This window comes from Podarcis vaucheri (assembly GCF_965113315.1).
Source record: "Podarcis vaucheri genome assembly, chromosome: 4".
Taxonomy (NCBI): Eukaryota; Metazoa; Chordata; class Lepidosauria; order Squamata; family Lacertidae; genus Podarcis; species Podarcis vaucheri.
The window spans coordinates 66,361,672-66,387,552 of record NC_138762.1 but is presented as its reverse complement, the minus strand read 5'-3'; the positions used below and the strand labels follow the sequence as shown (position 1 = coordinate 66,387,552).

Below are 25,881 nucleotides of genomic sequence, written 5' to 3'. Positions count from 1 at the left end.
ATTTGAAAATAGCCTGAAGCACACAAAAAGCAGGGGAATTATGCTTGCACAAAATCCCTACATGAATATGGCCCGTTGGCTTGCCAGATCCTATAGTGGCATCTCTCCTACAATCTAGCTTGGAAGGCAAATCACAGGGCCTATATATCTACCTCAAAGAGCTAGGGCTGATATTGAAAGGTTGAGAAGAACAAACTATTAAATGTGGCCTTTTCTTCTGACAATTAAAAGCTTCCCATACTCCCACTAGTACCACACATTTCCTTTGACTTCTTTCTTTTAAAAAAGCATCTTTGTTGAGGTTTTCACACATTTAAATTATCTCCTTTTAAACCAACTAATCTATAAATCAGCTAAAATGTTTTAAACAGTAAGTAACAGATTAAAACTTTTAAATAGTTTCTAAATGCATACATTTCAACAGGATGCTACAGAACTGGTTTTGAGCTTGATTGGATATAATGGCACTATATTCCAGCTTTTCATGAAAAACACATTCACCTGTCTTGTCAAAATTGGGAGGCAAACCATTACACATTTTTGGTTCAGGAACCATTACGAAGTCCTTTCATTATTATTATTTGGTTCCACTTCAGTTCAGTACAGGATGATATGGCAAACTGACCTAGCGAGTTCTATTCCAGTTCTAGTTCAGTTTGGGTGAGAAAGTTTTAAATATTCACATTATAACACTGATTTGAATTTTAAAGCAATTCATATAATTGTGCTACTAATCTTAATCCTAATCTTAAAATAGCTAAACATACCAGAAAGAAATGCCTACAGTACATACAGAAAGTTGTAATGTAAAGAGGGGAGAGAGAGAGGACTGGGGTTATATTACATGACATTAAAATATATAATTGGATGACAAAACTTTATTTATTAAAAAAAACCCAAAAACCTTGCACACATACCATTCATCTCCATTCAGCAAACTTTCTCCCTAGTACCTTAGATGTACTTTAGGGTGGTCACATATACGTTGCCAAAAAGAGGACACAGATCTCCATATGACAATTTATATGCAGCAATGCAAAATTGGAAATCTGCTAAACAGAAATACAATACATCCCACCATAGTAGGAGAGGCCTCTGACCAGGTGACCTCTGCACCTGCTCTCCTATTTAGGCACCACACCAAACCAGAATGGCTTGTCTGCTTTAATGTTCTGTTTTTCTCAGTGCTCTCATCTCCTGGTGCAACAGCCTCCCTACATGTATATAAATAATTGTTGTCAATTCAGACATGAAGCCAAATAAAGGAAAGGGCTGCAGATCAATGGCAGAGCATCAGCTTTGCATTCAGAATGTCTCAGGTTCAATCGTTGGCATCTCCAGGAATGTTACCTCTCTGAAACCCAGGTGAGCTGTTGCCAATTAGCATAGACTCGAACGAGATGGACCAGCAGTATGGGTGGTACCAGGCAGGGGCAGTGAGGCACACGCCCCCACAAGAAAAGAGCTTCCCCCCCCCCATTGTTGGACTGATTAGCATCTACTGTTATTTTTCTTTCAGAGATGTTAACATGTGTGACATAACTTGCCCATCATGAAATATACTTTGCCCCATCTGTGCCGCCCTCCCTCAAAAAAACGCTTTTTTCTGGTGCCATCACTGGCCAGCAGTATAATATAGCCTGCTATATTCCTATGTTTCAGGAAGCTTCATTATGGTTTAGTAACTGCAATGATGTCCCAGCTGAAAAACCGGTTTACAGCTGAACAGCTACCATGCTGACAGAAATTGTTCAATGCTTCGCATACACATATCACCCACTGGCTCACCCTGGTTTACACACCTACCTTTATGACTTTCCATAAATTGTGCCCAGGTCCTAATGGGCAGCAGGAATGTGTGCACTATGACATAACTGGGGAAATCTCTTGCATCTGATGCAGGAGCTGTGCTTCCCCATTCAAAGTGCTATCCTAGGCTGAGCTGCCATGACCATTAGGCAGAGTGAGGCAGCCCTGCTGAGCTTTCCTCCACCCACCTCCCCTTTGGGAGGATAAAGCAATGTGTGTGCACCACACAGACTGTTATGCACCCCTAAGCTAACCTGCTACTGCCCTTGAGTATTGTGGAGGATGCTGTCCCATTATAGCAGAATTGAACTCTATTTCAGCTGCCAGTCCACTCAGCTACTATATGTGGAATGGGGGATGGTACCATCTTGCCCTTTGCTTCAGGCAGCAAAATTTCTTGGCCTAGCACTGAACCTAGGCAATTAGCTATGATTACCTGCTTAAGTGAAATAATAAGTAAATGAGCTATGATCTTTTTTTCCAAAAGACAACCCCTGCTATATAAATATGTAAAATACCCTATAAATACAAAAGGAAATATTATCCATACCTTATACCATGGTAAAATAAAATCAACGTTGATGGAATCCTTTCAGTATCTTGGCTCATATGAGCTGGCTTTGCAACTCTCAATGTAGATTTTATCAACTCTTGACATTCTGAAATCATGTATCATTCCCTAGAAATCACACTAGAGTTAGAAATCATGAGAGTGGAATATCTTCTTGGCCTTTTGCCTAAGATCAAGTGTAGAAAATCATGAGATTGAACAGATGCACTGAGATTTGGGAAAGGGTATCATCAATATGATGATGACCAATCTCTTTTTCTTCTTTTCAGCAGAACCAAGTCAGGTGGTAAGGCCCTAAATGGGTGCCTGCTGCCACTGACAGATCAGGCAATGGACTACAGGGGACTGGGTTCACTGAAGATCAATTGAGATGAGACAGAGATATTGAGGGTGGGAGCCCTAATTTATATTGGGAGTCAGTGAATACTTTGTTCTGAATGGAGTTAAACACCTTCCTGAAGGATCAAGTGTGAAACATAATGTTTCTGCTCTTGTCAAGCTTTGTCTTGAGATCAAGAATGCTAGAAAATTATTTTTTGTTTCAATGAAAAATCTGATTCCCCAAGCTAAGGCATTAAGTGCAATATCATTGTGGCATTAGCCGTAAACATATCAAAACTGCATGACAAAGGACACGGTTAATGGAAAGCACCTTTTTTGTAAGAAATAATTATATACTGTATGGGCCACTGGTTTCATTAAAACAGCTTTTGGTGAGAAATGAGACCTTATCTCATGGCATTTTCACCATGGAAGTATGGTCAACATTTTTGGATAACTAGTCCATATTTAAGTACTAGATGGACAGCTGAAAAGATATAGCCTGTCCTTGAAGTAGAAGTAAGATATGCTGTAAAGGTTTCATTTTTTTCTCTTTGCTGTAAAATAGAACTGCTGAGACACAAAATGTCCCTCATCCTATCCAGATGTGGAAATGGTAAATCACAAAGAAAGTCCAGCTATGGTGCTAATGGATCACCCTGTAAATATAAAATCTGAGTGGTATTGAATTGGATGGCAACTAGTGGCAAGTGTTTTCCTGCCTTTTCAGTAATGTATAAATATTTTAGCCTCAGAAGCCATAGGATAGATATGGTGAGACAATCATCAGATGGTGGAGCACCATTAACAAAGGGGTAAGTTTCTGACTCACCCAGACGGCCGTGTCAACCCACCCTTGCAGTCTTATAAACGTGTTTGGGATAGTGATGCTTCTTTCATACTCAATTGACATAAATAAATTGTATTCCACTGCATATGAGCATCATGTAGTGATTGGCCTATATGCTATGAATCATGCAGGGGAACCCGATAGTATGTAGAACATCATAGGCTCCAGCTCCTAGGGGCCAAAGCACTTTCACTTCTCTCCAATGTATTTTTTGAGGGGGCTGGGCCCCCTCAATGTTCAGAGGGTGTTCAACTCTGTCCCCTGGCTTCACACAACGCCACACACATGATGTCAGGACATCACGTCTGGGCCCCACTCTCTTCTTTAGAAGTTGGCTCCTCTGTTGAACATGCAGATTTGGAGTATTATTCTATCTAGCTCAGTGTTGTCTTCTATCTGGCAGTATTCACCAGTCTTTTTTGGAGATGGCAGGGATTCTGTTATCCTTACATATTCAATTTGTTAACACATTGCAGGGCAAGCTCTAGGCTAGTTACAACTAACTTTAAAACATACATAAATGTTAAAGCTAGCAACCATACATAAACATAGCAATTTAAAGTGGAGGTTGATCCATCTGAGTAAATGGATCTACCCAGTCCCGCATGCCTATGTTTAGAATTTTTTAAAACTGTATTGTTTTAGCACTTTGGTGTTTGCTACCCTGGGCTCCTTTAGGAGGAAGGGTGGGGTGGGATAGAAATTTAATAAGCTCACCATGCCAGGCAATTGTATAAATGCTTGAAGGAATGTCCAAAATATGGTAAATACCAACACACATATAAAAGTACTGAGAATCCCACATGAATGTTGTGGATTGCCAAAAATAGGTATATGTTTCTACAGTTCTCAGCTGTATAGCAACAATCATATTTAGGGAGTGGTCAACACTTACCGGTGTATCTGCAAGGTTTCAGGCATTCAACAAAGTCATCTGTGCTTGTCAGTATTTGCATGTAAATGTTAACTTTTATCTGATTTTGAATATTCGCAACGTATTGTATGTCCGTCACTAATTCTGGCAGTGAACTTGAGTGGCTGAGTGCCTATTAAGTTGAAAGTGAAACAGCCCCAACCAAAACAAAGTATTGGGGACTCTCTAAGTGTGATGGTATTTGAGTATGCAATTAAAAAGAAAAGATGTTCCTTAAAAAAAAAAGCCTGACAAGGCCCTGTGACCCTCTAAGAAATGTTGAGGTGACATATTTGGAAGTGGAGAAACTGGATGGGGGGGGGAGAGAACAGGGAATAGCCCTGCTTAACCCCCTAACTGCTGATAATAAGGGATGCAAGCTGTGACCTTTTTATATATATAAAAAAATCACCATCCTTTCTCTGTAGCAAGCAGAGATGTTTCAAGAAGAATAAAGAAAGCCTTTCCCCCTTTCCCAGTCTCAAAATTACCATTTCTCTATACAGCTATAAATGCTGAGATTCCCAGGCTGGCAGACTGCCCCAAATCCGAGTCCTCTAGCATGATATAGCACAGCAGGGGATTGCCTCAGAGAGGTAGGATGGAATAAAGGGTCTTTTTTTTCTTCCCCCTCCTCCTGGAACTGGAAACACATCCAAACCTAAACAAACTACAAGCACAATTTGCATAGACCTGAATTCCAAAGGGTGGGAATATGCTGCATTTTTTATTGCTGGTCCCTGTTGTACGTAATAAGATTTGTGCTAAGTCACTATTAGCATCATCAGTGTTTTTCCCCCTCCCTTGGGCTCCACTGTTCCAGCTCCCTCACAGAAAGAAGCTAAACAACCCCCCTTTAATACGTTCTCTGTACTTTGCCAAGCACCAATGAGGCTCCTGAAAGCCAGGAGGAAGTCACTAGCCTAAGTGACCTCCTTGAACTCAGGTGCTGACGAACTCACTAGGGCAGAATCCCCGAAATAGATTTTGTTTTTGAAACAGCCTCTTAAGATTTGTCTTCTGGGATGCCTGCCACTGACATTTGCAATATTTCTCCCCCATCAAAGCTCCGAGGAGATAATTTTTCTCTTTAATGAGAGACCCTGAGGTTCTCCTGCAACAACTCTTGTATAATGACATGGCTCCAGGGGTGTGTGGCTTCGTAAAGAAAAATGCCTCCTTGCCAAAAGAGTTTTTAACCCTACCTACGTGCAGCGCCCTCCCTCCTCCTTCTAACCACAGGTTGCTCTTTGTCCTTGGCCTCAAAGTCAATCTGTAAACAACAGAGGACAGAATTTATAGTTCCGCGGTAGTGTCACAAGTGTCAGGCTGTCATATCGGCAACGTTTCTCTATTTTTGTCATATTACTCACTCTGCTGGAACAAAATATATCCATCACGCTAATTTTATATGGCGAGCTATTTATTGCCACATGTCTAGTGACACAGCATAATTTAGAGTAACAATGTACCATATTTCCCCACAAAATACCACGTACAATGTTCTGAAAACAGAAGCAAAAGAGAGAGAAAATCAAACTGAAATGTTTTTGAAGCGGTCGAGGACAGACACACACCGCAGGGTTGAGGATGGGTAGGCTGTTGAATGAAACGCAGAAAATATCTACTTCACTACTGCCCCGTTTGGGATTAGTTTTATATAAACCAAGTAATCCCAATGTCCTTAATTCCAGATGAAGGCTAATTTTGGAATGCCTACCAAGATATAGCTATGCCATTTATTATCAATTGCAAACTCAATTCCTGTGGTGATGCGTTGGCTCCAGGTTGTTGTTGGGGGTTTTTTTGGGGGGGGATTTCCTTGGGCCCCTCCCCTCTGCATTGCAATTATCTGGTTGCTTTCTCTCTGCTTGCAGAGGAAAAAGGCAGACAAATCAGCTGGCTGTGGCAGCTTTTGTTCCTGTTGCTCATTCCTGTTTCTTGCTGATGCTCTCCTCCCGGGCCAGAGGACCAAAGCAGGGTGTGTGGTTGGCAAAAGCAGAGCAAAAAAAGGGGCAAGGGGCTCCAGGGGTCAGCACAAGTGTGGGCCTCAGCAAGTGCCCAGCAGTGCCAGTCCCTGACGCCAGTCTTCTGGTTGTATGTGAAGCAGTGCTATGAAGCAAGTTTAGAGTGCTTTCCCCTGGCCGTAGATCATCTCCTCACAATAGGCGTGCATCTTTATTTTTTAAATGCTTGTGTTTCCTTTGAGCCAACAGGTGAAAAAAAATGGTTTCAGGATACAGAGAAGAGCGACTGAGGTAGTGAGCACCCAGCTCCCATGAAAATCAGTGGGAGTGTTTTCTTTTGTTCTGAGTCAGGAGTGGATTAGTTGAAATCTGCTTTGGGCTCAGGTTTTGCTGATGAACTTTCAGCTTCAACTACAGAAACCTCTTTTTGTGTTAGACAGCTTAGTCTCATCAGGGTTTGGGGGTGTTGCTGTTGTTTTACATGGTGGGTTAATTTTATTTCTTTTATTTTTCAGCCATAGATTTGATTTTAGCACCACATTGTACAACCAGGTTTACAGGATTTCAGGGATTATGTAACTGTGCAAAGGGATACTCCTGACCTCCCACTGGAGCAAATGCATGCAATTAGTTTACTTAAAAGGAACAGCATAGACTTCAATACTCTTCACGTTTTTGTTTGGATTTTTTTTTTAAAGCATATTGTATCTTTGTGTATTGTGCTTTGACATTTGTGAATGCAATCAGATCGTTTCCCTTTTATGTTTTGAAGGATCTTGTTAATGGGACTGGGGAGAATCAAAATGATGTTCTTCACCCCTTTTTATCTGCAGACTCCCCACTGCTACCTATTTGTCTTTAGCCTTAGCTGTGTTCTTTCAAATAAGCACCCTATAGCAGAGCCTGGAGAAGGACCGAGCCATCAGCAAAATAATAAAAACAACTATGGACAGAGTCTTCTCTTCCAAGCAGAGTCCGAGAGAAACTGGTCCAGTTGTCTATTTGCAGTGCTATTTACACCAAGCCATCTTTTCCTTACTCCCCAAAGCAACTTTTCATGTTTGTTAAAAATGATGTTCTTTTTAAAAAGGGGGGGGAGGAGAGTATACAACTATATTCAATGTATGTGCATGTGACACTTTTAAAAAAGTGGATCATGCTCCTGGGGCATCCTTCTCCAACCTGGTGGCCTGTGGATGCTTTAGACTACAACTCCCATTAGTCCCATCTGGCTTTACCAATGGTTAAGGATGATTTGCAGGCCAGGACAGCTGTCAAATGCATTGTGATGGAGTTAGAGAAGTAGAGGTGGAAGTGGGAGATGCATCAAAACCTGTTGGTAGGAGCACAATTGTTACAAGCTGATCAACTTTATGTGGTCTATCAGGTGAACTGGCGTGAATTCATCTGGTGTTATGGACGTTTCAAAGGCCTTTTCATAAACAAACAGTTGTTGTTGTTGTTGTTAATAATAATAATAATAATAATTATTATTATTATTATTATTATACCCCACCCATCTGGCTGGGTTTTCCCAGCCACTCTGGACGGCTTCCAACAAAAGATTAAAAATACATTCAAACATCAGTCATTAAAAACTTCCCTAAACAGGGCTGCCTTCATACGTCTTCTAAAAGTCAGATAGTTGTTTATTTCTTTGACATCCGGCAGGAGGGCGTTCCACTGGGCGTGCGCTACTACTGAGAAGGCCCTCTGCCTGGTTCCCTGTAACTTGGCTTCTCGCAGCGAGGGAACCGCCAGAAGGCCCTCGGCGCTGGACCTCAGGGTACTGGCAGAACGATGGGGGTGGAGATGCTCCTTCAGGTATACTGCACCGAGGCCGTTTATTAATTAAATTTATGTACTAGTCATCATCCAAAGATCTCAAGGTGGTTCACAACATAGTAGTACAGGATAAAAGCACAAAATAGATAGTTAAGCAAAAACAAAACGCACATAAGCGCACCCTTGGAATTGTTATTGCTATGGGGGCATATATATATGAAAAAGCATTATGTCAGAAATGGAGTCATCTGCATGAATTTTTCAGCAAGTGCTGGCCAGCAGGAGGAAACAGGGATAGGGTAGGTACCTTTTTACGGGCCAGGAACTCAGTAGATGCAACACAGCTGCATAGTGTGCAGAGACACAGGTGATTGTAGGGATGGTGGCTGGAGTCCAGTAGACCTGGTGGGACTACTAAGAGGGCACGTGAGCATGGCCAATGAGAGGGCATAGGGGTGTGGCAAAGTTCTGGTTCCCACCAGCACGACCCTCTGCTGTTCCCTTGCAAAGATGCTATGGACACTTAAGCATCACTGTTTTACAAATAGTTAGCCTCTAACTTAACTGGGGGGAAAATATCTTTGTTTGTTTCCCAAGGGGTTCCTGCTGTCACAAATGTTTCTCCACTGGGATAATGGTTGTGTTCTTTTTGACCTGTTCTGGTTCTCTCCCTGCCCTCCTGCTTCGCAAAGAAACAGTGGACACTTAAACATTGCAGTTGTATTAATACTTAGCACCTAAGTGTCTCTCTTGGGTCCGAAGCGGTCTCTGTTACCATGATTTCTAGTGTGGATTCATACCACAATAACTGTACAATATATTACTCAGAGGTAAGCCCCACTGCGTTAGTCATAAAGGAACCCTACAGGACTGTTAACAAGGTACCCCATACAGATTTTTTATTTATATTTATATATTTTTGAAAAATAAACAATAATTCAACAACAATTCAAATTTAGCAGTCAATCAATCAGCCTAGGACTCGCCTCCAGCCACCAAAGGAAGCATCTGAAAGCAGTATCATGGAGGCAAACAATATCTTGAACTCATCAGTTTTAAGTAACTAGCAACAGTAAGTGCATATATAAATTCTGCTTCTGTTTGCTACAGAAACATTTTTATGGGGTTACCAGCTTCTGATAAAAATACACATTTGTAGTCTTTATTCATTTATACTAAGGATTTTTATCCCATTCTTCAGCTGAAAAAGACTCCCAGAGTAGCTTAACGTGATCAGTAACAAGATAGTCCTTGCCCTCAGGCATACAATCTAAAAGTTACAACACAAAAGGAAAGGGAATTTTTTTTGGGGGGGGATGGCCTTTGCAAAATATATTTTGTGAAATTGATAGGGAAGCAATGTTTAATCAATTCACCAATTTGATTCATCAGTTAAAATTATTAATTCACTAAAATGGGAGCCCCTATTAATGACAGGTTTTTAAATACATGGTTTTAAATACCAATACTTACAGATACTGCAGGTGGCAAATGCCATTTTAAAAGAGATACTGATTGATTGATTGATTGATTGATTGACTGAAAGAGAATTATGTACATTATGTAACGCAATTATGTAACGCAATTATGTAACGCAAAGGAACATATAATTATTGCTTCAGAAGCATTGTTATTATCCATATGCAAGCTTACGAAACCAATGATTGATTTAAATCCATATGATTAAAGACATTTTAACCAATTATTCAGGTTACAACCCTATAAACTGAGTCACTGTGCTGTGGTCTAATATTGGTAGATGCAGGCTCGAGTCTACTCAGCCATGAACCTTACTAGGTAATCTTTGGCATTCTGCCTATCCTATCTCACATAGTTGTTGTGAGGATAAAATGGAGAAGGGGTGGAACCATGATTTCTCCCTCAGCTCCTTGAAGGAAAGGTGGGATATAAAATGTAGTAAATAAAATGGGTGATGTCACAATACTTTGTGTGATGTTATAGTCTGATTGCATTCTCAATTTTCTGTCTCCCTTGGACACTCAACCTCCAAGCTGAGCACTTAGAAAATAAAATATTGCTCTCCTCTTCCCATTCAGCACAGAAGTGGCAGATTATCCTTACAACTGAGACGTGTATTGTCCTTGTTTGAAACAAAGGGATAGCACCATGTAGACCTTATTTTTCTTTACACTGGAATGAAAAACAATCTTAGGGAAAGAATGAAGAGATTCCCACAAAAGCAAACCTCATCTAGCCTAAGAAATATGTGGAGTAAATAAAGTTGGTGGAGAGATGAGATTTTGTAAGATTACTAATGTCCTTATTTATCTTTTGGCTCATGCCCCGTTCATGCCTACTGCTAGTAGCAGATGACTCATTCCTATAGCAAGACCCTGCACTGCTGCGGTAAATATCTGAATACAGGTGCTACACAGATGGGGCCAGGAAATAATCAGAAGAAAAGAACGTGTTTCACTCCCATAGTTCCTGCATCCAGCCTGTGGGATCTTGCCATAGAGAAGCACCACATAATCACAGGCCCCGGTCTGATCTCAGTTTCTGCGAATCAATCATCACTTCTTTTGCCGATGTATATTTTACAAATGCACATTTTAGAGATAATTTAGCATGAATTAGATAACAGCTTTAAGCATCATTTTGCTAAGGCAATGTGAGTTTTTTTTATTTAAAAAAACAAACCAGTTATGCAAATGTCGGTGTGAGTTGACTAATGTATTTGCCAGACTCTCGAGGCTTGCAGCTGTCATTTTAAAGAAACATGCTCCTTAGGTAAACTTTCCTAGTGCCAGGGGCAACATTAGCACCTGTCATTTGTGGGCATATGTGAGAGCCTACTATTGATGTCTGCCTTGGGACACCCTTTGAAGAATCTCTGGGCCCCAAGGGGTTCATCTAACCCACTCAGGGAGTCCATGGCACCATTCACATAAATAAAAAAAAAAACCTACCATAGATATATCAAAAAGTAGAGAGTTCACAGCTTGGCTTTTGAAAAACAGTACTTAGCTCATTGGGAAGCAGCACTGTTAAAAGTCCCTAAGGTTAGGGGCACTGTGGAACATTTAAGAAGGGGCTAGAGCCAGCTTCCCATTGCTGCTTAGTGCACTGCCGCTGCAGCCAGAGAAGCCCACCAATGCCCAGTGGCAGGAAGAGGCCCAGAGGACACTTTGCCCAAGGCCCTCTCAAACCTGGAAGTGGCCCGGTCTGCTTGCAAGACTGGACAGCAGGTCTTTCTCTCCCTGCCCTGGATTAATTTAGTGCAGAAGTAGCCAATGTGGTGCCCTCTCCCCAGTGATGCTGGACTACAACTCCCACAAATGCTGGCTGTTGGTCATGCTGGCTGAGGCTAATGGAAGTCCAAAACATCTGGAGAGGGCCACATTGGGTATCCCTGATGTAGTTACTGTTAGTATTTTACGCCTCCAATGCTGCAGATGAGATTGGTGTAAATCACATGCCTGTCTGGGGAAAGAATGTGAGAACGGAAGACAGTCTTATCTCTTCCGCTGTATGTACTATTGTACTGTTGCTTTTACCTGTGTCTGCTTTCCCTCTCGGAGCTGGAGAGAGAGGACGCCATAATCCCTTTGTCTGTACAGTGGTACCTCGGGTTAAGTACTTAATTCGTTCCAGAGGTCCGTTCTTAACCTGAAACTGTTCTTAACCTGAGGTACCACTTTAGCTCATGGGGCCTCCCCCTGCCGCCGCACGATTTCTGTTCTCATCCTGAAGCAAAGTTCTTAACCTGAGGTACTATTTCTGGGTAAGCGGAGTCTGTAATCTGAAGCGTCTGTAACCTGAAGTGTCTGTAACCTGAGGTACCACTGCACATAGTGTGTAAATAAATACGTATATTAGCTGTACGATGTCTCACGCTTCTTGCTGTGTTATGCTAGAAGATTAGTGTGCATATATCATTTGACATATGTCACTGAAGCGCACTGGAGCCTTTTCCAGAGCTGCGCATACTGGAGGACGCTCGGAGTATGGGGCTTCAGGGGCACCCCAGGGCGTTTTCCTACAGTTACTCTGACAGCAGCGTATATTGAGGAGACAGGGGCAGTTTGCCCAAGTTTGGAGCAGGTGGAAGTGTCAGACTTGGAAAGCAACGCTGTTCCTTCCATCTTTATATCCAACTAGGAACTCTGGGCTGAAAAGGTTTTTCTGTGAGGACTGTGACCATTTTCATATTCTGAGCAAGGCTGCACAGGAAAGGCTTATACAAAGTGATGCATTTTCCCCTCCCAAATCTATGTTAATCTGTGCCAGTTAATTATCCTGGAGAGCACTTTCAATCACTAACACCTATTAGTGTCACCACTCCTGTAGATGAAAGATAAATGAGAATGATATATATTTAATAGATTCAAATGTTTGGTGCAAATTATCTGGCTTAGGGTGAGTTCTGGTGGCCTTCAGTCTGTAACTAAGCTTGGATGATGATGATGATCATAATTATTATGATTATTACTCTCATCTGTAGGGACGCAGGTGGTGCTGTGGGTAAAACCTCAGTGCCTAGGGCTTGCCGATCGCATGGTCGGAAGTTCGAATCCCCGCGGCGGGGTGATCTCCCGTCTTTCGGTCCCAGCTCCTGCCCACCTAGCAGTTCAAAAGCACCCTTAAGTGCAAGTAGATAAATAGGTACTGCTTTATAGCGGGAAGGTAAACGGCGTTGCCGTGTGCTGCGCTGGTGCCGGCTCGCCAGAGCAGCTTCGTCACGCTGGCCACGTGACCTGGAAGTATCTCCGGACAGCGCTGGCCCCCAGCCTCTTAAGTGAGATGGGCGCACAACCCTAGAGTCAGACACGACTGGCCCGTACGGGCAGGGGTACCTTTACCTTTACTCGCATCTGTAACAGGGTTGGTCTGTAACCAGGATATACCAAACCATATTTTGATACTCCACATGTTTATGAGTTTTTTTCCATACACTGAAGCAGACCCCTCCTCATTAGACACCTTCACAAAGCTTTCATTATTTCCATCTACCTCACCCTGCTTTACCCTTATAATCCTCTGCAGTACGAACATCATTCTGTTCCTGCATGCTGTCATTGCTAGACGTCATCTGTATTTTCTCCCTTGTATTGTATCAATTAAGTAGCAGCTACTTGGAGAGAATACTTTTAAAGGAGCCACATGATAGCAGCAGAATGGACGAGTTCTCAGATCATCTCTGCCTCAGCAGACGTTCCACTTACAATAGAGGCACAGGTGTGATTATAGTAGGACAGCATCCCATTCAACTTTAGCAGAGAGGGGGAGATAACTAGGTCTATTCCTCCATTTTTCTCTCTCGTAGCTATCCATGTCAAAATCCCATTTTTAGAAAAATTAAAAATAGTTTACAGAGTTGCAGTCGTGCATTAATGCATATGCTTTATTACTCATCGAAATTCTAGTACTCCCGGGACATCTATATGTAGATTGCCCTCCTCTGAAGTGCATTTGGTCTTTTCCTTCAAGGAGTGGAGCTGGAATCACTCATTCTGCCTCTGTCCACTAAAATTATGAGATTGGAATGGATCCACCTTCTGTGAATTATTTCAGGCAGTGATTAATCTAACCTTCTTTCGTATCATTTGAGCTGTATTTCCAGGTGAGTTTAGGAGTGGGGGGTGGAGAGCAAGCAACTTGGGACACAATGTTGTTGTTGTTTTTTAGTCGTTTAATCGTGTCCGACTCTTCGTGACCCCATGGACCAGAGCACGCCAGGCACTCCTGTCTTCCACTGCCTCCCACAGTTTGGTCAGACTCATGCTAGTAGCCTCGAGAGCACTATCCAACCATCTCGTCCTCTGTCGTCCCCTTCTCCTTGTGCCCTCCATCTTTCCCAACATCATGGTCTTTTCCAGGGAGTCTTCTCTTCTCATGAGGTGGCCAAAGTATTGGAGCCTCATCTTCGGGATCTGTCCTTCCAGTGAGCACTCAGGGCTGATTTCCTTAAGAATGGAGAGGTTTGATCTTCTTGCAGTCCATGGGACTCTCAAGAGTCTCCTCCAGCACCATAATTCAAATGCGTCAATTCTTCGGCGACCAGCCTTCTTTATGGTCCAGCTTTCACTTCCATACATCACTACTGGGAAAACCATACATTTTACTATACAGACCTTTGTTGGCAAGGTGATGTCTCTACTTTTTAAGATGCTGTCTAGGTTCGTCATTGCTTTTCTCCCAAGAAGCAGGCGTCTTTTAATTTCGTGGCTGCTGTGTCGTGGGACACAATATAGAGATGTAAAATTAAGCATGATGTGGTGAAAATGAATTGGAAAGTTTTTTTCCCCTCTCCTAATACTCAGGGCCATCCTAAGAAGCTGAATGTTAAAAGATTTGTTACAAGTGGAAGGAAGGAACGATAATGTTCACGCTGCTATGGGGTGTCATATAAATGGAGCAAATAAACAAGTTACAAACTTGCAACCGCTTGCACATACTCTGTTAAGCTTAAAAGCCTTGGATTTGTTGAGGTGAATGAGAGGGAGAAATGGGCAAAACAGCTCTCTCACAAAATATAGAAGAGGTTTTGCGTAGCAGCAGAAACCATTGCCTCACATAGGGACAGAATTTCTTCTAGGATAACTATTATTTTCTTTATTTTGAGCCCTTAACATTTTTAAAACAAAAACAAAATCTAATATACATTTGGGGGGAAAGGGGGAAATTGCTCAGGGACAGGAAGAAAACTGTGTGACATCCTGACACCAGGCAATGTTGTACAACCCTCCGTGCTGCAGTGTTTTATTGAGATTGCAGTGTTCTTGTGTCTAAAGTTATTTATACTGAGTGAGCTCCTAAATTATGAGCAATGACTAAGCAATGCCAGCCGTTTGGGGTGTTGTTGTTTTTAGCTCAGTTACAAGTTCCTCGTGGATGTTATTTTATATTTCATTGAATCTGTGCTTTCCAGTCTTCTTTTTTAAAAAAATATACTTTTTTTGTTGACAACAATTATATGGAATTTAAAAAATAATAATCTTGATCAGCCCAAGCTGCTCCGTGGCACCATTTTCAAACCCCGCATTCACATTTAACAATTCTGTGTTGATTAAGTGTACACTAATGCCGCCCCAATTAAGCATCTTCCACTGTCATTAAACTAAAAAGTTTCCTGGGGAATTCTTTTAATATACTGTGTCCAAATGAATTAGCATGTAATGTAGTAATTCACTTTTATAGCACCTTTCATGTTTAATATCAGACAAAGAAAAGGGGCATTGAAATGAATTCCTTGGAAAATGAATTATTGAGACTGAAATAATGAGTGAAAATTGAATGCAGCTTTGCAGCTGTTCGCAATGGGGAGGACTTGGGGGGGGGGGAGAAGTAGCTCCCCAGGTCTGAAATCTACTGGGTTTTCCTAATCATAATGAGTCAGCAGGTGTTGGCAAATGCTAGCAATAGGAGTTTTACTATTTTGCTATAATAGGCTGTGTCATACAGCTGCAAACACTTTCAGAGAGAAGGGCAGCAATTACTGGTACACCTAGTATTGCTAAATAACTATTTTTCACCCCGACAGTTTGGGAATTCAAGCTCTGTGTCCAGTCTCGTTCCAGCTGCTCAAAATCTGGGAATGGGTTGAGAACAGAGCAGATAGGGTTAGGGCAGTGTTTTTCCTTCTCCACCCAGACCTTATTGTGGGTTGACTTTAGGGATAAGGGAGAAATTCAGCTGTGTTTGCATTTTGATGGGAAACTACCCAATTTGTACTTCTCGATCCAATACACAAATGAAAACCCAGTTTTCCTTCAGAATTCACACATCTCATAATTTTATGCATTGGGGAAAATGTGTATTAAAACATACATTTGCGAAAATAATATGCAAAAATTAAGGGAAATTGTTTTCAACAATGTGTATACAGTGGTACCTCAGGTTAAGTACTTAATTCGTTCCAGAGGTCCGTTCTTAACCTGAAACTGTTCTTAACCTGAAGCACCACTTTAGCTAATGGGGCCTCCCGCTGCCGCCATGCCGCCAGAGCACGATTTCTGTTCTCATCCTGAAGCAAAGTTCTTACCCCAAGGTACTATTTCTGGGTTAGCAGAGTCTGTAACCTGAAGCGTATGTAACCTGAAGCGTATGTAGCCCGAGGTACCACTGTATTATGGTGACCTCTGCCCCTTCACTGGTTTTTGTCCCCAGACATCCTTTTTTTAAAAGAAGAAAAGGAGGTGGCAGATAGGCCTGTCTTTGGACTCGAAGCTATGACGTCCATCCACAAATTGCTCTGCCACAGAGTTCCTGGCAAAGAGCAGGGGACAGGTTTACTTCATAGCCAATGAAAGTGGAAGCGGCTAGGACTTATACCAAGTCATTAACATTTTAAACTCTATTAATATAACAAAATTTATCTCAATTTTTTTTAAAAAAAGGTCTTTCACCAAACCACATCTCTTATTTGCTTAAATTGGCAGTTCTAAGCTATGGGAGTGTCACAGTTTGGCTGGATGGGCTTTTAACAAAATTGTGAAACATGCCAAAAAACAACAGCAAGTATTTTAAATTTTAGGCTCCCTTTGAGCTTGAAGCCCAGGGCCAAATGGTTCTTGAACCAATGGCTTCAAGTTACAAGAAAGGAGATTTGGACTAAACTTCATGAAAAACTTTCTGAAGTAAGAGCTGTTTGACAGTGGAACGGTCTCCCTTAGGAAGTTGTGGACTCTCCTTCCTTGGTGGTTTCTAAACAGAGGTTGGGTGGTAATCTGTCATGGATGCTTTATCTGATATTCCTGCATTGCAGGGGGGTTGAACTTTATGGGCTTTGGGGTCCCTTCCAACTCTACAATTCGGTGATTCTATGACCCCTCTCTGGCAGGCTCGGGCTACCACCCTCTCAAGCCCCATTTCCTCTAAAGGCTAATAGGTGGGATGTCTGTACAGTGGTACCTCAGGTTACATATGCTTCAGGTTACATATGCTTCAGGTTAAAGACTCCACTAACCCAGAAATAGTGCTTCAGGTTAAGAACTTTGCTTCAGGATGAGAACAGAAATTGTGCCCCAGCGGCACGGCAGCAGCGGGAGGCCCCATTAGCTAAAGTGGTGCTTCAGGTTAAGAACGGTTTCAGGTTAAGTACGGACCTCCAGAACGAATTAAGTGCTTAACCTGAGGTACCACTGTAGTTTGTAGACTGGCAGTGGAAAGGAGATGTTCTGTGATGGCAATGCTGCCTTTACAAACTCCTCTACCACACAGACTCTAAGATCAACACACAAGGATCAGACTTCTGCCAGCTAATCACTCTGTATCCCCATCTATGCAGTATTGCATTCTGTGAATTAGTATGCACATTTATTTTATACATACATTTATATTTGTGCGTGTGTGTATATATAAAATAAGAAATTTCCATCTCAGCCTTCTGTTTCTTCTTCACCACTCAGGGCAGCTAATAATTAAAATCAGCAGTAAAATACAATAATGTTCTAAAAATACAATATAAAAAAACAGAGGCAATGTAATATAATCAAAGCAGAAACAGGTGCAGCAAATAAAACAAAGGCTTCAGATGAAATTCTGGCTTTGCTATCAATTTGAGGGAACTTTTACTAAAAGCAATACAATAGAATAGCACACATCTAAAATGGCTCAAAATACAACAGCAGTTAAGCAGCTTACAGTGCGTGCCTATACAGGCCTACTCAAAAACGCCCCACTGTCTTCTGTTGGACTTACTCCCGGGTAAGTGTGCATAGGATTGCCCTGGGGCAATCCCAGGGCAATGTTACTTGCTAACTTATTGTTTACTTATTAGTTCAATTTGTTAACCACCCTTCATTAGTAAGGATCCAAGGGTGGTATACAAAAGTATAGGTTGTTGGAATCTGTCTTGAGAGACAACAGAGTGCACTTCTGGGGTTGAAGTCAAACCACTGCGTTAGCAACACCGAAGTGACCTCGCAGGGCGCAAGCCTGGGCAGTGGGAATGGAGGTCTCGGGCTGCCCAGATGACAAGACCCCCCCCCTTGGCCTCACTGATTTAGTCCAAGGGAAAGCACAGCAATATGTTTGGCACCAGCTGGGCTGCACGAGTTGCTGGAAGCAGACTCTGCTCCAGATTTGGGTAGGGCAGGTCTGTCCAACTGGTCGATAGTGATCTAGTGGTTGATCTCGGGATTTCCCTGGTCAATCCTGGTCAGTCGTGGGATCCTGATTCCCCCTGCCCCCGGAAAATAGCTCAACAACTTTGGCTTCTCCTCCCCCAAAAAAGCTCAACAAGTTTTTTTGCAGTCTCTTGGAAGTTGGATGTGCCTGGTGTAGGGTTTGCTCCTGAGTCTTTTCTTCTCCTGAAGATATCCCGCAAGGCAGTGGAGGTTTAGCATCAGATTTTTCCTTCTCCTAGATGGGCTACCTTCCCAGGTTGATGAGTCCCATCTGCCCCTCATTTCCCTCATTTCTTGAGCACTGGACCCACTATCGGTCTCATTCGCTCAATCCACCAGAGCCTATCTTCACGTGCAATGGGAAGTCTGTAATTCACTGAGGGTTTGACACCCATTGGCTATCCTCACCTGCTTTAGTTGGCCAGTCAAAGCTATTCTCAGGATGTGGCTGCTGTCACATGCTGACAGCTTCTAGGAGCCACAGGTGTATAGTATATATAGGTAAAACGACTGTTTCAATAAAAAACATTAAAAGCTTTATTAATACTTCAAATGCCACCTTAATACTTGGAAATATGTAACATAATGTTGAACAGTTCTTACTCACTAGTAATTGTTGTTAGGATTGCAACTGAAGATGGCAATTATGTGCACACATAGAAAATGTCAAATTAAGCTTAGTGGAACATATTTGTGACTAAATGTTCATAAAATTGTGTTGTGAATGTATTATCATGCAGTAGAATTCATTTAAACGTGATTTTAAATCATATTAAGAGAACACAGCCACTGTACGCTAGCTCTTTCTTTTCTCTTCTCTTCTCTTCTCTTTTCTAAATTTAAAAATCAGTTTCTTATCTCCCCAAGCAGCCCATTTCAAAGTCTGAAAGAAAAAGTGTAGCAAAATTCAGAAATGTTGCCATCTTAATGGGACTCAGGGATTCAGCATCATAAAAACAATGGAGAAAAATGGGATAGAAAACAAAGACACATGTGGGATGTCCCACACACTGAAGATTTTAAAATATGCTGAAATGAGAATGGCAGCACAAAATAAGAATACAAATATCAGATACTTCATAAGAAACACAATGTATACTTCATAGACTTATAATTTATATCAATAAACACATTTAGGCAAACACAGCTTTAAATGGGATCAAAGAGTGTCAAAGATCTTTAAATAAATACTATAAAAATGCCATACTTCCATAAAGTTGATTTTCACAATAGACCATTTGCCAAAGTCCATTTTTGCATTAGCAGAACTTCCTTAACATTTGAAAATGGCTGCTGTTAAGAATCTTTGCACAGACTAGCTGCAGGAGTGACAGACACCTTATACAAAGCAGCTGAGAGCTTTCTCAATGCAGTCAAACTATCAAAGCAATTTAGCAGCAACAACAAGGCAGGTTCAAGATCAATATGATGGCTCATGACCTTAGTACATATATTGTCAACTTTATTCCAAAACAATGAATTATATCATGTTCCCAGTATAAGAAATAGTATGTTCCAACTTGCCTGTGATCCCTCCAACTTCTGAGGTTAGAGATTTGTTATACCCTATCTAGCACAGTACACAGGACTGGCCTCAGACATTTTGCTTCTTGAGGCAAACGACAAGGTACCTTTCTCATCATCCCCAACCCCCATCATGCTTCCTTACATGTACAGAAACTGACAGCTGAATCTTAGTTCAAAATTGGTGATTGAGCAGCATCCTCAATTCCAGCTGAGGGCAAGAGGCTAGTTTATGAGACACAGAGCAGGCTGCATGGCACACACAGCTCCCCAGGACTTCCTGTACCCCATCATCTGCCTGAGGCAGCTGCATCATCTGCCTAATGGTAGGACCAGCCCTAGTAATGCAACAACGCCTGCAATTAAAAGGCAGAATATCATCTCATTATTCCTTCTCCAAATGCCTGTTCCGATAATTTCCCCATACTTTAGCTAGCCAAAAAAGAAGGAAGTGTATCTGTCGGCAACAAGATGAGTATTTAGGGGATGTTCAGAACACTCTTCAAATGTGGATCAGTACACTTATTACAGTGGCTGTACATCCTACAGAAAACAGTCTTCTATTTGAAGGCTGTCAGAGGACCATCTTCTATTTGAAGTCCCATTTAATGATTAAAGAAAACCTAAGGAGGAAGCACAGGGAACTTCAAGTTACCTGTCAACATTTGGCCTTGGATAGCAGAAGGCATACAGGTCACCTAGTCACAGCCTTCTCCACTATAGTGAAAAGTATTTTACTTCTAATTATAGTAATTATTTCTAAATTTGCATGTAGATTAGCATATGCAAATTTGTGTGTGAAGTGTAAGTATCAAAATGCATCCCCAACCAATCAATATGCACCTTGCTCTTTCTGAGGATGCAAAATTATGTAAAGCAGTCACTTGCAACAAATTTAGGGTGGTAGCCCAGCAGAGTCATTGGAGACCAATCAGAAGCAATATATTTGTACCCAGGCAGTAATATGTTTCTAATCCAAATATTAGAACTGGCCGTCTCTAATAAATTATTTTAAAAATTCCTTGCATCACTATCTAAACACATAACTCCCAGTAATGTGTTCTATTTAACAGGGATGGAAAAGTGTTTGCATACACACACACATATACATGCGTATACACATATAGAGATCAGTATACTTGTTGTTATACATTTGATATATTACATCCCTTTTACTTATAGTAGACAAACAACTTGCAAATTGAAACATGGTATCTTATCAGGGTTTGGATGAGAATATTATCAGTATTGTTATTATTTGAATTTATATGCTGCCCTATACCTGGAGATCTCAGGGCGCTTCACAGAGTAAAATCAAAATATAAAACCACAAAATATATAATCAAAATAAAAACAACAACCCAATAACACCCTGCCCCCCAGAAAGAAAGAAAAACACATTTTAAAAGGGCATTGGATGTCAATCAAATCAACGAAAGGCCTGGTTAAAAACGAACGTTTTTGCCTGGCGCCTAAAAGTGTATAATTAAAGCGCCAGGTGAACTTCCTTGGGAAGAGCATTCCACAGATGGGGGCCACTGCAGAAAAGGCCCGTCCTCGTGTTGCCACCCTCAGGACTTCTCGAGGAAGAGGCACACAGAGAAGGGAGGGCCTCAGCAGATGATCTCAGGGCCCAGGTAGGTTCATATCTGAGTGTGTGAACGGAAGAGAGCAGCCAAACGAGGCATGCAGTGTTTCTTTATGCCAGCCCCTGATTGAGTTATGGGAAATGGTTTTGGGGGACGAGAATAATACTTCAATGCATGTTTTCCATTTTCAGCAGGTCCTTATGAATACTGCAGTTATTAAAACCTCCTGGCTTGGTTAGATAAGAGGAGACAGACTGTTGATGAAGCTGCTGCTGCTGCTGCTGCTGCTGCTGTTCTGCTTGCTGTAATGCAGAGATTATCAGCTGATAAATAATGTGTGTTGATTTTTCTCTCCCTTGTAGTTGCACTCTGCTGTGACCAGGATCCAAGTACAAAGACCTGGTTTCAATTATACATTTGCCCATATCTGCATCCTAAATAACGACAAGTCTTGCATTGTGGATGACATTGTGCACGTCCTGAAGGAACTGAAGGCTGCTCGCTCGTCTAATCAAACTAATTTTGCTATCACGTATCCGATCACACACTTAAAGGATGGCAGGGAAGTGTACAATGGGCACCAACTTGGGGGCATCACTGTGCACAGCAAGGACCGGGTGAAGTCTGCCGAAGCTGTGCAACTCACCTACTATCTGCAGGCAATCAACTCCCTGAACGACATGGTGGCGGAGAAATGGGAATCCAACTTTTGCGACACGGTCAAACTGTTCCAGAAATCCAACCAGAACGTCACGATGTATCCCCTAACTTCATCATCGCTTCAAGAAGACTTCCAAGAGACAAGTAGGGTGTCGGAACGCTACCTGATGACAAGCCTGGCCCTCGTCGTAACCTTGGCTATGCTCTGCTGTTCCATGCAAGACTGTGTCCGCAGCAAGCCCTTGCTTGGCCTCCTTGGGTTGTTAACTGTGAGTTTGGCCACTCTCACTGCAGCTGGAATCATTAACCTGACTGGTGGGAAATACAATTCTACCTTCCTGGGGATTCCCTTCATTGTGTTAGGTAACTCTCTCATATCCTATTATTGCTGTGGGTATGCCTGAACGTATTCGTTTGTCCGAAGTATTGCTCAGTTTGAAGTAAAGGAGAGAGGGCAATGTGAAGGCCTAGCCCAGCTGGCTGAGGCTGATGGGAGTTGTAGTTCAGAGCAGCCCCAGGTTGGTGAAGGCTGGCCTCAGCCATTTGGATGGACCACCGTTTATCTAATCCGTAGTAATAATTCAGATTTGTGGCGGTTGACTTATGCTTGCTTTGAAGCCAATTAACTCCTAAGTGTGGCTCTTACTCAGCCATTTCTACTTAATATCATACTGCATTCTGAACATCAGTCCATATGATACACTTGTAATACTTAAAATCTTTTTCTTTTATACTTTACATGGAATGGAGCCTAAGCTGTTCCGTAACACAGTTTTTGTCTGCTGCTGTGGAAAACACATGCATCATCACAGGGGGTTATGCAAGATAAAGAAAAATCAAATGCATACTTCTCTGTAGAAAATCTGGTTGGCTTTGGTACTTAGCTTTATAATAAAAACTTGCACAGCTCCTCTAACTGAAATTAAAATATCAGTTGCCTTGGTGAATAAGAACAGCAATGTGGACCCCCCCCACACCTGTATTTACATAGCACATACATTATACTATTATTATAGTTTTTACTAAATATACATTGATTATTACCACTAGCTTTTATTTTTATCAGGATGTGCCTAGGGAACAATGATAATCATGGTTTGATTTTCAGTTTGAGATCATGGATTTATCTTGCGCATCACATAACTGAAGGATGCTCTGCTGAACTAGAGGTGTTTGCTTTCAAGCAAAGAAAAGATGAAACTGCTTACATTCCTTATGCTTCAGGCTTTGCAAACTAATTCAGCTCTGATCCTGGAACTGATAGTTTTATGCCTCCTTGGAGATTTTGCTGCGGTGGCAGGAATTGCCATTCTTTTCTGATTTGGACAATGGAGAGCACTTTGACATACTGGGAATCTCTTAGGCATGGTTCAAAGGTATATTCCTCTTGTGTCAGATACGTTCTGCAAGCACATCTGGTGGATGAATTGCATTAGCCAGTGGTAGCCAATGCCCTCCAGAGGTAATTGGACTCTAGTTTCCAGCATCCCCAGCCAGCATAGCCAATGGCCAGCAATGACTGAAGTTGTAGTCAAAACAAAATCTGGAGATATCACATTGGCTGCCCTGCTATAAGCAATAACTTGTGTAGCTGATTTTGATAGCATTGCGGAGTACAAGTCTGAAGCACGCATTTCATGTATAAGGGGAGTGTATCTAATGATGTTAGAAAATTTATTTAGATAATTTACATACCATTTAACATTTAACCATCTCTAAGCCATTGTAAAAGGTAAAGACCATTAGGTCCAGTTGCAGACGACTGTAGAGATGCGCACTCATCTCGCTCTATAGGCCGAGGGAGCCGCCATTTGTCCACAGACAGCTTCTGGGTCATGTGGCCAGCATGACTAAGCCGCTTCTGGCGAACTGGAGCAGCGCATGGAAACGCTGTTTACCTTCCCGCCAGAGCAGTAACTATTTATCAACTTGCACTTGACGTGCTTTCGAACTGCTAGGTTGGCAGGAGCAGGGACCGAGCAACGGGAGCTCACCCCATTACAGGGATTCGAACTGCCAACCTTCCAATCGGCAAGCCCAAGCTCTGTGGTTTAGACCACCGCACCACCTGCGTCCCTTAAGCCACTGTAGGATACTACAAATAAAAACCAGAAAATTACTAAGACCATTATTTTAAAAATCTGTCAGTTAAAAACAACGCAATCAGCAACTGAACAGGATAACCCTCTTAATCATCAGGAAAAAAGTCAGAGTAAAATATCCTCATTAATGAAAAGATTCTGTAGGATTGGTTTTCTCAGGATCACTAGGAACAAAAGTTCACTAACCAGCATTAATCTAAAGTAGGCACGCCCAAACTCAGCCCTCCAGATGTTTTGGGACTACAACTCCCATCATCCCTAGCTAACCTGACCAGTGGTCAGGGATGGTGGCAATTGTAGTCCCAAAACATCTGGAGGGCTGAGTTTGGGGATGCCTGATCTAAAGTATGCTGCTAATTCTGCCATCCACCATGAGAGTGCTGGAACTCCTTTATTGGTGTAGGCTCAGTGTTTGACAGCAAATAATTTAAATATATATGTTTACAAATTAACACATGCAAATTACATCTCCACTCCTCACTCCACCCTACTGGGAAGGTCGACAATGGCTATTTCTCTCGGGGCCAAAAGAAGCAACTAAGAAGTGTTTTGAAAGACAGAGTCTGTAAAAAGATGCTTTAGGTGGAGGATTTCCTGGCTCAAGGCAGAGAGGAGGGTTGGATTAGATGACTTGCTGAAGTTCATATTTTTAAAAGCACCAAAGACCACTGCAGACCGTAGCTACTTCCTTGTTGACAACCAGGGCCGTCTTTAGCATATGTGCCGCCGGGGTGCAAAGATCTGCCCAGAACCCCCAAATTTACTTTAGCCATTTGGGGGGGGGACTCAAAGTTGTTGAGTTTTTCTTGGGTGGGGAAATCACCCACCTGTAACAACTATGCAGCGGGGGGAAACTGCTTTTGTTTCCTGACTCATAGTAGTAACAGAGCAATGGAGAAGGAGGGCGGGCACTTCCACTCCATTGCTTTTCACTGCCGCCGATCGAGAGGGACCGGTACGTAGTAGGTATACATTTGGCGCCCCCCAGAATTTGGTGCCTGGGTGCACCGCACCCCTGGGTAAAGACGGGCCTGTTGACAACATTACTTACTCATGGAATGCTCAACACACTGATTTGCTAGAGGCTTCCCAGATGAAATTTAATTTATAATGCTTATTTGTATTTTAGCATAAGTGATCTCATATTGCTTCATCACATCTTGTAGTTGTGTTATACACCTTCCAGGTGTGTTTCCTGGTTTGTTTGTTTGTTTGTTTGTTTGTTTGTTTGTTTTAATATATTCAGACTGAATATTAAGCGTGCACATACTATGCTTGACCCCCGCTTACATTTTTAACCAAAAAGGTATTATAGCTCCATCCTTCACAGCAGTCATATGTGGACACAAGATGCTTAGTGAACAATAAGAAAGTCCACATTGGAGGCAACAATTGCTTTATTCCATTATCAGATTGCATTCAAAATGAAAGATAAATATCATACAGTCTAAAGGCAGCAATCATAGTCAGAAGACTAATCATGATTTCCTTCACTTCCATAAATTGGACTCTATGTGGTGTGACAATACCTTGATCAAAACGAAGTGGATTGTGCAAAACATATATCCTACCCTGCTCCCAATAATCTACATTAGGCAAAATAGAAATATTCACTGCAGGAATGAAATCAACTCCATCCATAGAATATGCAGCATAGAGTGATTTTTGTAATGGCATCTGGATTGAGAGATCAAGACAC

General features: G+C 41.9%; 1 protein-coding gene across 1 annotated transcript in view; it reads left to right on the top strand.

Moving 5' to 3' along the window:
* PTCHD1 (patched domain containing 1) overlaps positions 1–25,881 on the top strand; it is a 58,210-nt gene that overhangs the window by 6,556 nt on the left and 25,773 nt on the right. The window contains exon 2 of the mRNA XM_082220572.1: positions 21,783–22,443. Coding sequence (XP_082076698.1) covers positions 21,783–22,443 — 661 coding nt within the window. The remainder of the gene's footprint in view (positions 1–21,782; positions 22,444–25,881) is intronic.